Source organism: Dendropsophus ebraccatus, chromosome 6 (genome assembly GCF_027789765.1).
Source record: "Dendropsophus ebraccatus isolate aDenEbr1 chromosome 6, aDenEbr1.pat, whole genome shotgun sequence".
NCBI classification, from domain to species: Eukaryota; Metazoa; Chordata; class Amphibia; order Anura; family Hylidae; genus Dendropsophus; species Dendropsophus ebraccatus.
This window is the reverse complement of record NC_091459.1, coordinates 10,953,209-10,966,237: the sequence shown is the minus strand read 5'-3', so window position 1 is coordinate 10,966,237 and position 13,029 is coordinate 10,953,209. Positions and strand designations below refer to the sequence as shown.

The 13,029-nt window shown below is 39.3% G+C and overlaps 1 protein-coding gene across 2 annotated transcripts in view; it reads left to right on the top strand.

Annotated features, from left to right (window-relative positions):
* FAM83B (family with sequence similarity 83 member B) overlaps positions 1–9,996 on the top strand; it is a 79,179-nt gene extending 69,183 nt beyond the window's left edge. For both annotated transcript variants that reach the window (XM_069973422.1, XM_069973421.1), the window contains exons 4-5: positions 4,587–4,711; positions 7,251–9,996. In XM_069973422.1, the coding sequence (XP_069829523.1) occupies positions 4,587–4,711; positions 7,251–9,714 (2,589 nt within the window). In that variant the 3' untranslated portion in view covers positions 9,715–9,996. The remainder of the gene's footprint in view (positions 1–4,586; positions 4,712–7,250) is intronic.
* The last annotated feature ends 3,033 nt before the right edge of the window (positions 9,997–13,029 follow it).

Genomic DNA, 13,029 nt, shown 5'->3' with positions numbered 1-13,029 from the left:
GAGATAGGCAGACTGATTTATTAGATTCATTATTTGGAAAAAGTTTGGCAATTCATGATTTGCAGTTAAAGTAGCCTGTCCCGCTTTACAAAAAATCTGCATAATTTATACCGGCAAGAGAATTAGTCCAAACAGTACATGAAACATAAATAAGCTCTATTGCTAAAATCAACATTACTCTGCACAAATTGTGACAGTAATTGGTTTCCGAATATTTTTGTAACCTTGGCAAAGCCTCCTGAGATGTTTTGTTGCATTTGAAATGGAAATAGATATTTTTTTTCTAGTCATGATTTTATAGTATAACAGTAACAATTCAGCCAGGCATTATATTTAGGCAGGGGTTGGGGGAAAAAAAATCTAGAACACCCTTTTTTTTACATAGTTAAAGGGGTTGTCCACTTTATAGTAAAATAGTTCAGTGTACAGTATTAGTAAGTGTTCTCACTGTATATACTGTACCTCATAGAGCTAAAATCAGGCTCCTCCAGGCTATGCTGTCCTACTCTGTGGTGAGTCTGTCCATAAAATGGCCGACATGGAGGAGCATGTGCCCATGCCCCTCCCCCCAGTGTCCACCATAGGCATATACAGGCTCAATGTTGCACACTTGGGGATGGGGCATGGTCACATGCTTCTCCGTGTTGGCCATCTAATGGACAGAATCACCACAGAGCAGGACAGCACAGCCTGGATAAGGGGAATCTGATTTTAGCTCTATGAGGTACACAGGGAGCTGCTGTCAGTAAGGGCTGTGAGTACATTTACTAATACTGTATACTGAACTATTTTACTATAAAGTGGCCAACCCCTTTAAGTTGATATCTTCCTGACCTACCTCCCATCACCCAAAACACCTCCTTGTTTTCAGGTAATAATATGTTATAATAGTTTGTTACCTGATGAAGGTTCTATAAGATAACACTGAGCCGAAACGCATTGTTTTTTTTATTTTTATTAAATACATTTTATGCTACGCATATTTATCTCCTATTCACATTTAGTGGCATACATGCGTTTTTATTTTATATCTTTCACTGATTGTGCTTTCACCTTATGAGTCCTCTTTAACCTGCCTGGTCCGGATCTTTGTCCCTGTTTGACAGGGAATAATATGTCAGACTTAAGGAAATGATTGTTAGTGCATGCTTGACAGGGACATGAGTTGTTGAGATTTGTCGAGGTCTACTGTTTCCTTGGTTATACAAAAGCAGCTTTGGTCGAAAGTTAAAACTTAAGGCTAGGGACAGAAGAGCACTGTCTCAAATTACTGCAGAGTTTGATAGATCACTGCTCAATGTGCCTGGTGCAGAGTGCCTGGCCCGCCAAATGCAAGAAGCGTAGCTTGGATAGGTGAATTAGATAGTTATGCGTAGCAAGCTTATTCCCTACTGACTGGTCTTGGCGTTCTTAGGGTCCTATTACACGGAGCGATTTTTAGCGACTAACGATAAACGATCGCAAACGAGATTGTTTACCGTTAACCTGAAATCGTTCACCACATTACACAGAACGATGGTCGTTAGTTACGATCATTACTACGATCGTTATTGTGATCGTTACTATGATCGTTTACTCCTTCTGATCCCAGCAAGACAAAGAACAATGTGCAATTACACTGAACGATTAGTAAACAAATGCGGAACTTGAGTGAACGAATGTGGAATTATAGTGAACGATTAACGATAATTTTAGGTTCAGATCAAAATCAACGACATACAAACAATTTTCTAATCGTTGCCTGCAATAACACAGAACGATTATCGTTTAAATTCGAATGATATTATGATTTTTTGCACAATAATCGCCCCGTGGAATAGGGCCCTTAAAGCCGGAGGACCAAACGAGCGCTTGTTTGATCCTCGTTCCCCACTTACTGCCGCCGCTATTACATGCAGCAGCAGCGAGCGGGTGAGTCCGAGGGGGGGGGGGAGCGACGGCAGCAGATCGCTGCTATCCCAGTCATTTGTCTTTCAACATGTTTAAAAGACAAACAACGCAATGATCAACCGACATGAACAATGTCGGCTGACCGTTGCCTTCTATTCAACAGGACGATTATTGGCCGTAATGACCAATATCGGCCGAGTATGGTCGGTAATCGTTCCGTGGAGTAGGGCCTTTATTCTCTACAGAGGTCAACTGGCAGTCAAAATTTTCTATTAACTCACCAAGCAGTTCAATGTATGGTAAGCTCTGGAGACTGGGCCGAGGCAATTTTAGATTGTCTGGATAAAAGACACTGATGCCTGTAGCTCAGGGGAAGTTCCAGGGCCTCTTAGGCTTCTAAAACATGGAACGATTATTGGCGGAACAGGCCAACATTGTCCCGTGTAACACGGCCAGCGATCAGATGATGACTGAGCAGATAAATGATGAAAGCAAAAGACCAACCAATGGTGGAGCCTTGTAATAGGCTCGGTAAACTAGCACCGAAATTAAGATAAAAAATATATTAAAGTAACAATCTTCTGTTTTTAGATTATACCAATTCTTATAACATTGATAGTATATATATATTTTTTTTTTTTCAAAATGAAGATTGCTCATACCTCCTGGACCATAACTAAATGACATTATCTCTGACTAGGGATGGTCCGAACAGAGTTCGGTTCGGGTTCGTACGAACCCGAACCCTCTGTAATGATTCCCGCTGTCTGCCTGCTCCGTTCAGACCATCGGTTCGGACCATCCCTATCTCTGACCTTATCATAGCTGCATAGAATCTGTATATAGCCATAGATTCTGTTATGTGAATATAAAAGCTGTGGCCAAATGTTTTGAGACAGACACAAATTATAGTTTTCACAAATGTTTTTAGATCTTTTAGTCAGATTTTTCTATGGTATGCTGAACTAAAATTATAAGCAGTTTTATAAATTTTTTAACCTTTATTGACAAAACACATTAAGTTTATGCAACGAGTCAATAAAGACAATGTTTTCCCTTCTTTTTCAAGACTTCTGTAATTCACCCTGACATGCTGCATTTCATCTACTAAGCCAAATCCTGCTCTTGACGATTGACCACAGGTTCTTAATGAGATAGAGATCCAGGGTATTTCTAGGCCTTGGACCCAAAATGTCATATTTTATATATTCTTTTGCCTTGGTGTTCCATCATATTGGAAAAAGTATTGCTCGTCATCACCAAATGGCTCCAGAATGGTTGGGAGAAGTTGTTTAGATAATATTCTTCAATTATGGCGGTGTTCTTAGATTAAGGCTATGTTCACACAACATATATTTTCGTAAAACCATCGGCGTTGTACAACGGCCGTGGTTTAAGTAAATATATGTTGTGTGAACATAGCCTTATTACGGAAATATATATGTTACATAGCAGTCTATGGGATCCCGGCCGGAGCGTATACACATAGTATACGCTCCGGCCGGGATCCCTCGCGGCGCCGCAAAGAACTGACATGTCAGCTTTCTGTGGCCGCTATTCAGTGAATAGCGGCCGCTGAAAACCCTGTCAGTGCACACTATGGAGCGGGCAGCTCCAGCCGCTCGCTCCATAGTGTGCTGTGGGGAGTTCTGATGCGGGATCGCACAGATGCGCCTGCATCAGAACTCTGCGGCAGGAAAGATCATCTGATGATCTGTTCAGAGACCGGCCGTTCTGTTACCCAGCCGGGTCACAGAACGGCCGGTCCCTTACTGCATATGAACATGCCCTAATATTGTAAGCGAGCCCACTCATTTATATGAAAAGATTGATTATTTTACTGTGGGACAATCATTTTTCATAAGTTTTTTTTTTAGTTTTTTTTTTAAATAATTTAAGTTAATGGAAGACTGAGGCACCTCCATGCATTTTCACCATCCATTTTTGCATCTGCTATTTTCCCCCCTCTTTAAACATATACGTTAAATGGAGAGCAAAAACGCAGTGTGAACCAGGCCTTATATTGAAAAAAACATTGTAACCTACATTTTTAAATTCAGTTGAGCCAATGATAGGGATTTTATTAGCCAAACAAAATGACCACTTTGTTGACAAGGTCTATGGGCCTACGTTTGAAGAATTTCCCTACTAACATGATAAAAGTGATCTCCGAAGCACAGTGGGAACCTTAATGGAGAACTATCTATTCTAGTTTCTAAAGGTATATTTGTCGTCTTTATAAGAATATGATGTAGAAATGATGCATGTGCTGATATTCTAAAAGAGATTATTTTCTAGTGGAAAATGAATGATGGAACATTATCTGCACCTCAAAGCAATTTGTCCTTTTTATTGTGCGCCAATAGATTTCATTGTTCCCTGGCTACTAATGACTCACGGACATCTGTCTAAGGTCTTCTACAATGTGTTGTGTCATCTAATTGATTTTAAACCGGTGTATAGACAAGTCGTTTTCGCTCACAATTCTGACATCTCTGAAGTTTCTTCATTATATAGTAAAGTCAGCTTCAGATCTCGAAAACCGTCCATAACCTTTTTACCGTTTACTGTCATTTCTTTTCACAGGGCAAAGGAAGACAGATTGGGATGTTTGCTCTAAAATATGTTCTTTATCATAGATATGTGATACCTTAACAGTCTAATATATTTAATATCATTTATTTATTTTTGTACAGAACATGAGAGTGCGGACAGTCAAAGGACAGGAATATTTTTCTAAATCGGGGGCAAAGTTCTGCGGGAAAATGGAACAGAAGTTTCTGCTCGTCGACTGCGAAAAAGTTATGTATGGTACTTACAGGTAAATTGTATTTCAATATTTTTTTTTCATTTTTATCTCAACGTGGATGATAGTGATGAATTTATTTATTAGTATTAAATATTAATTTGTTATTAGAAAATAAATTCTTAAATAAAAATAAATAAATAGTTAAATTGCCAGTTTAAAAATTCCTACTTGACTGAAACCTTTTTATCAGTGATCGGTCTAATTACACTTGAAGACATGCTGAGACTAGCATTTCATGTTGCCTAGAGCAAGGGTGTTAGGAACACTGTCATTTTCTAAGCAGATGGCTGGCGAGTTCTAGAGATATACTATGCTCGACCAGTATAACACAACAGAAGTAGGAAGCACTGTCACTTTACTAGAACTACATTGTTCAGAGTCCACGCATATTGCCTTATTGCCAAATACACAATAACCTAGCTTCCTGGTTATTCAGGGATTATCCAGCAAAAATCTTTTTTTTCTTTTAAATCAATTGGTTTCAGAAAGTTTTATATAGATTTGTAGTTTACTTCTATTTAAAAATCTTAAGTCTTCCCATACTTATCAACTGCTGCATCTCCTGCAGGAAGTGGTGTATTCTCTCCAGTCTGACACAGTGCTCTCTGCTGCCACCTCTGTCCATGTCAGGAACTGTCCAGAGCAGCAGCATAGAAAACCTCTCCTGCTCTGGAAAGTTCCTAACATGGACAGAGGTGGCAGCAGAGAGCACTGTGTCAGACTGAAAAGAAAGCAAGAATTCATGTAGGACATACAGCAGCTGATAAGTATGGAAAGACGATTTTTTATGTAGAAGTAAATCACAAACCTATATAACTTTCTGAAACCAGTTGATTTGAAAGAAAAAAAATTAAGCTGGATACCCCTTTACATAAACTTTGCTCTCAATTCACAAGTGGCAGCTTTCTTATCTAAAACAATGAATGTACAGATTTAAGAAAGTGAAAAATAAATGTTTATGCATGTTTTGTTTTGTTCCTGTTCTGTACAACTCTGTAAAGTCATTTGTTTTCTTTGATAAAAAAAAATGAATGGCTAGCAAAAAAAAAAAAAAAACAACAATATCAAAGCTGTATATGCGTTAAAACCCCACCGTTATTCCCATAGTTGCCTGTTCCGCCACCCCCAGCCTTTGTTTACTCCACTGCAGTGATGATGCTTCGTCCTGACACTTGAGTTGATTGCAGATAATCACTGGCTGCAATGGTGACATGTTGACTTTACTGACTCAACTACTGTGGTCATGTGTTGTGACACGACGGGTTATCACTGCTGCCATGTAAACAAGACAGAGGACCAAGGAACTGACAGCATAAGATTAATGGGGGATCCCAAAGGTGACGATATAAGTTTTTTTTTATTAAACATATATGCAGCTAATTTGATATTGTTTACTAACCTGAATAACCCCTATAAGCAAAAATAAGAGACCGGATGACACCTGTTACACAGACTTTCATCCTTGTGCGCCTTGCATTTTAATTTAACGGATTACATTCTTATACAAATGTGTATAGTTTAAAGGAATAATCAATAAAAAATAAGCCTGAAAGAATAGTGCATATATTTTCTCTTATTTTTTCTTCTTTTATTTTATTTTTATTTTATTCTCTTTTTTTTCTTTTTTTTTCCTTATTTTTATTTGTTTCTTATTTTATTTATTTTTTCTTCTTTTTCTTATTTCTTATTCGCTCATATAAGTCATATATGTCTTTGCCTTAGGCATAGCCCAGTGCATCAACTTTTCCTGTGGGTTTTCCTTTAAGTTTAAAGTGTTCCTATCATTTAAAAAAAAACCTTTTGACAAGTCACAGAGGTATGTCAAAACTTTTAATCAGAGTGTGGATGTTCAGACCACTAGAATGCTAGAATAATCTTGAAGAAGCATGTAGGTGACGGCTTTCATCCTTGGGCCTCTTCGATTCACGTCTCATTGTTGGAGATGAGCTCTAAGGCCTCATTCACATGATCCGTGCTGCAAATCATACCGCGATGACCGGAGGAAGATCACAGCACTGATACCCCAAAGTGCATTTCCCCCACCCCCGGCAGCAGAGATGACAGGAGCGCAGAAGCCAACTACTCGCCTACTCCCTCCCCCCCGTGCCGGTCAGCTCACATGTTCACTGGCAGAGTGGTTGAGTAGTTGGTTCTGCGCTCCTGTCATCTCTGCTGCCGGGCGACGGAGGGGCCACCATCCGCACTAGGATTGCGGTGGGGGTCACGGCAGAGATCATGTGAATGGCTGCACATTTTTACAAATTTACTTGACGTGTAATTGCAGCCTAATGTATTCTTTTGTGCTGTCAGCAAGACAGAAAATGCCACTGAGCCTCGGAGTGAAGCACTTAGCTGCTCCTCTACTAATAGGTGGGAATCTGAACACCCAGACCTGGACCGATCAAAACTTTTGACACGTTGATAGTTAAATGACCATAAAAATATACAGTAAATTTATCCTTGTTTTTTCAAAGAGATCAAAAATATTATTCAGTAAAGTAGAACTTAGTAATATTAATAGCTAATCATTTATTATTTTTTTGTTTTTAAGCTTCATGTGGTCATATGAAAAAGTTCACCTAAGTATGATGCAAGTTATCACTGGGAAATTAGTGGAGTGTTTCGATGAGGAATTTCGGACACTCTATGCCCGTTCATCTATCCCGGCAGCATTTGGACCGGAAGTATCTGTGACTGGAAAACACAAAAAAATTCCATGGGAAAATGGATCATACCAAAATTCCTTATCTTCTTTACTCTCTGCTTCAAGTCAAAGAAGCCTCTTTGGAAGAAAAGAGCCAACAAGCATACTAGATTCTTCGTATTTAAAAGCAAGGAATAGATTCGTCAATAATGAAGAAGAAAAATACAATATAAGAAATTTATCTTATAGAGGATTTAATGTTCAAAACAAAATTAATCAGTTTCAGCAGTTTGAGCGCAATGACAACTGGAAACGACATAGTTATGCCGCAGGGGAACAAAAAGATGTGTCTCCTTATTTGATGCTTAATAGAGCGGGAAACAGCAGAATTAACAATCAGCCCGTGCTATGGAATAGACAAGTAGATGCTATGAGTCTAGGGACATCATCCAGGGGTGGGTACTCAAGTCATTATAATGGATCTACAACACAAAGCTTCGCTCATCGTTTGTCACAGAGACTAACGCCAAATCTTTCTGAAAGAAATTCCAGTATACGAAGGTCTTTTCACGGAACGGACAATCAAGTTCGTTCTGTACAGCAGAGGATGCCCACGTTGGAGCACACTACCAAGTCTTTTCTACGAAATTGGAGAATTGAATCATACTTAAATGATCACTCTGATATACCTCCCGAAACAATTGACACAGAGTGGAACAGAGGAGATGGCACTGAGGGAACTAATGCTCCAATGGAATATTCATTGTACAGCCAATCTAGGCTACGGACATCAATTCTGTACAAGCCTACCTTGCCAGAGCAGAAGGAAGCTAGGAGCTGTACAACAAATTCTTCTCATTCAAATTCAACTATTGTTGATTCTCAAGGAAGCCAGACTCCAAAGTCTTCCCCTATAAACGTTAGGGTTTCGGAGTCAAACGTGGCCAAAAACTTGCCAAGCTATGATACACCACATTCTTCTCAACATCACGATGTGTTGAAAAGGCATAGTCTGCAGGTTCCGAACCACTCAAAGATCCTAAACCATGGTTTAAGTTACAATACTAACCCAGGGCCATCAAGTTACCTCTATACAACGCTTTCTACCAAAAAGCAGCCAGACAGTATTAGGAAACAAAACGACAACATTCTAAAAAGACGCAGCTTACCTCTATTTGAAGGTCGAAAGGTAAACTTAGGTCATAGTAACAATGTGATTCCGCCAAACTATATTTATACATCACTAGTAAAAAGACAGCCCGAAAACCCTGTACACCTAAAACCTTCAGATTTCCACAGCACTGAAAAACAAGGCGTCAACATGAGCCGTGAAAGTGAATCTGTTGGCAGTGATCACATGCAACCGGTTAAGGAATCACTGTCCACTGAAACGTTGGATGAAGATGAAGGTAAAGACTCCCCAGGTAAGAAAGAAAATAAAGGTTCTCCCAGTTTTCTTAAAAAAGGTTCCAAGAAACTGAAATCGTTGCTCAATCTAACGCCAGACAAAAAAGAAACTCTATCTAAAAACAAAGCTCCTGCGTTTTATAGAATGTGCAGCAGTTCTGACACACTGGTTTCTGAAGATGATTCGGAACAATGTCCAAAAAAATCTGACTCAAAAATTGATTCCTTGACCCGTAAAGAGAAGACACTGTCCATGTCACAAATAAGTCTAAGTAGAAGTAAAGATAATATTACTTTAGGATCTAGTAGATCAAACATGCTTCTTTCGGAGGATGGCAAAATAAATCGGTCCCCTACCATGAGTAGCGTTGAAAATAAATTTCTTGAAAACACAGGAGATGCATCTGCTCCTCGATTTAACACAGAGCAAATACAATTTCAAGACACAAGAGCACAAGTGCAAAAAAATCCTTACGGTAGAATTGTAACTCCTGCAATGCAGAGAGACATGGCCTTAAGACATCCAAAGGATGGAATTCATAGAGTACTGTCTCAGAGAGAGCTACACCATAGTAATATCCCCCATATGATGCAGAGAGAGATGCACTTAAGACACTCACACAGAGACCTGCCGCACAAAGAGCTGCTACGTAGGGATATGAGTATGGTACAGTCTATGCCCGAAGTACAGAAGCTTCAGGAGGACTCCAGCATCCCACGTCCAAATGACAGAAGGGTTTATAGTCGTTTTGAACAGTTTTGTAAGTTAGAAAACAATGTACCCACTTCTAGTACACCAAGCATCAATGCTCAAGTTTTAGACTATAAAAGTAAGGGAGTTGTGCCAAATTATTCAAGACAACCGAGCTTTAACTCAAATGTTTATAACTCTGGCCAACCCAATGAAAATAAATTTGGCCGATTCATGCAAAAATTTGGAAACTTCATTCACAAGAAACAATAAGGAACAATGACTGTAAAACACATATTTGTAAATAGGGTATAATAGCTCATTGGTGCAATAGGATTGTTTATCTATCCATTTTGTAAAATATGCATTTTTTTTAAATAAAACTATAATGTCAGAATAATTGTTTTTGTATACATTTGTATATTGCCTATTTAACGTTTCCTAAAAGACTATGTAAACTGGGAACTGCACAATAAAAGTTTCTATCTGGGAGAAAATTAGAGATGAGCGAATTTGCCTGAACCTGAACCATCGACTTCTGATTCCCGCTGTCTGCAGCCTCTGTAAACAGGGTGGAAACATCGTAAGGACCGCCTGGAAAACTTGGATACAGTCTATGTCAATGTCTGTATCCCAGTTTTCCAGGTGGTCCGTAAAGCTGTATCCACCCTGTTCACGGAGGCTGCAGACAGTGGGAATCAGAAGCCGATAGTTCAGGTTCATACAAACCCGAACTTCGGCAAATTCGCTCTCATCTCTAGAGAAAATAGTAAAAGTGTCTAAAAGAAAAACTGTCTTTTTGTGCATAGCACCCAATCACAATGCAGATTTAATTTTATATTTTGCTCTTGAAAAATAAAAACTGTGTTTTGACTGAATGCTATGGGCAACCAGACTGTTAAGTTTTTTTTCCTACAGTGGACTGTAAATGCAAAGATAAATAGATAGGAGATAGATAGATAAGATCATTAGCAGAAGGTAGAGCAAGGGTAGGTGGAAATGATAGATCATTATGGGGGTGCAGAATTGTTGGTGAGGAGTTTGAACTAAATTCTGGACCTAATAGGCAACCAGTGCAGTGGCTGTCACAGGGGGGAGACCTCAGACTAAGGCTAGGTTCACACTACGGAACCCGCTGGATTCCGTAGCTCGTACCCGTTCAAGGCCGTGCGCCTCTCCACCCCTTGCCTTAGACACCATTCTATGCACGGGCGGATTCCGCATTCCAATATAAACGTTAGGGTTTTGAAGAGATATGTCAATTCTTTCAGTGGATAGTAGAATCCACCCCTGCATAGAATGGTGTCTTTGGCAAGGGGCGGAGAGGCGCCTGGCCGTAGACGGGTACGAGGTACGGAATCCGGCGAAAATTCTCTGCTCGGGTTCCGTAGTGTGAACCCAGCCTAACAGCTGAGGAGGAAGATTACTCTGGCTACTTCATTCTGGATAGATTGGAGAGGGGAGAGATTAGAGAATGGAATAGCAATTAGTACGGAGTTACAGCGGTCAAAAACAGCAAGAGTCTGAGCTTTGCCAATGGTGAGAAAAGAGTGGATTCTGGTGATGTTTTTGAGGTCTAGGTAACAGAAGCGTGCCAGATGTAGGGAGTAGAGATGAGTGAGCAATACTCCATCGAGTAGCTATTTGATCAAGTGTTGCACTACTTGAAAGATTCGTTTTCAGTCCAGTATCCAATTGAAAATTTTAATCAAAATGAACTTATAGCCTGTTGAGAGCGAAAATGGAATAGATGGGATCCCATTCTTGTCTATTCCATTATAGCAGGAAATTAATTAACTGTATATTTAATTAAAAAAGCAAAATTTGGTTATAATTTTACAATACAAACGTTTACAATAGCAAAACTGAAACGAAAAATGCTGTTTCAATTAAATATACTGAAAATAAATATATTATATTATATATTTATTTTTTAACAGTATATTTAATTGAAACAGAATTTTTTCATTTTATTTTTGCTATTGTAAATGAAAAATAGCAAAATGAAAATGAAAATTTGCTGTTTTAATAAAATATTAACTATTACAGGGAGCGGTATTAAAGCCGGCGATTGCTGATACTGTTACCTGTGATAGTGGTTTAATCCTGCTGTCCCAGTTGCATTCCAGAGGTTTTTGCATTAGTTTCTAAAGGTGTCATTATGGACCTAGTGACCTCCAAGTGGTCGAAATTAGGTTTCCGAGAAACAAGCATTTTTTTCATTGACTTTAATGGGGTTTGATATTCCATCGAATAGTTGAGCATCACGGTCTATTCTTTTGAATATTTTACTATTCGCTCATCTCTAGTAGGGAGTAAAAGATTGATCAGACCCTAGCAAACCCCCCAGACATCGAGCTTGATGCACAGGAGTTATACTAGTACCACAGACTGAGAGAGAGAGACGTCAGGTCTAGGTTTGGTGATGTCACAGGAAGAGGTGTATAGCTGGGTGTCATCAGCATAAAGATGGTATTGAAGGCAAAACCTGCTGATGGTATGTCCAATTTGGGCTGTATAGAGGAAAAAGAGGATTGATCTCTAGGGAACCCAAAAATTAAGAGGTAAAGGAGAAGTAGAGTCAAAGTGTGCTTAAAGCCAAGAGAGCGGAACATAGAGAGGAGATGGTGATCTAAGATGTCAAACGTGGCTGAGAAATCCAAGCGGATCTTCAAACAGCAGTTTATTTGTGACTTGGCCTTCAGGAGGTCGTTTGACACCTTGGCGAGAGCGGCTTCAGTGTAATGAAGGGACCGAAAGCCAGGCTTGTCGGGTGTCTGTTTTAGATTTGAAGTAGGAGGCTAGGTCTTCAGCACAGAGGTCAGTGATGGGTGTCTGAACTTTGGGCTTAAGAAAAAAGTTGAAGGTATCAAAGAGCTGTTTTGGGTTGTTGGACTGTGAGGAGATGAGAGAGGTGAAGTAGGCTTGTGTGGTTAGATGAAGGGCAGAGTAGTACATTTTGACAATGAATTTATAGTGTAGGAAATCTGCTGAGGTTCTAGATTTCCTCCACAGATGTTCAGCAGTCCAAGAATTCGGGTGGTCGTAGCCAGGTTTCAGTGAGAGCCAGAAGGTTGAAGGATTTGGTAATGAAGAGATTAGTTACACACTGAGCACAGAGAGGAATGGAACAAAAGATGGCAGAGAACGAATTCTAGTCAGGTTAAATGGATTTTAGAATAAATTGTCATCTTACAAATTTGTGTTGCCCACATCTGTATATTACCAATTTGTGAGCAGTGTTGGGTATGCTGTAAATAAACAAACAGTTCATCTTTTTTTCACCGTCCTGTCACCATCCTTACCATTAAGTTCAATGGACTTTTCAATTAAAGACTTGCCCAAAAGCCAATCAGTCCACCTGAACCAGAATAATATACCAACAGCTGCCATTGTAATGGCATCCAAAACATGAAATGAATGACATCATTTTTACTTCAAAACGATGGACGTCATTTTAGTAAATAATAAACGGAAAGGAAAAAACGTCATGCGAACATATTGTTATTGGACACAATTGGATAATTTTGGTTTTCACAGTTTCTATTTCCCCATAGAGTGGAGCTTAGAAAGTAGTACCCTATTATG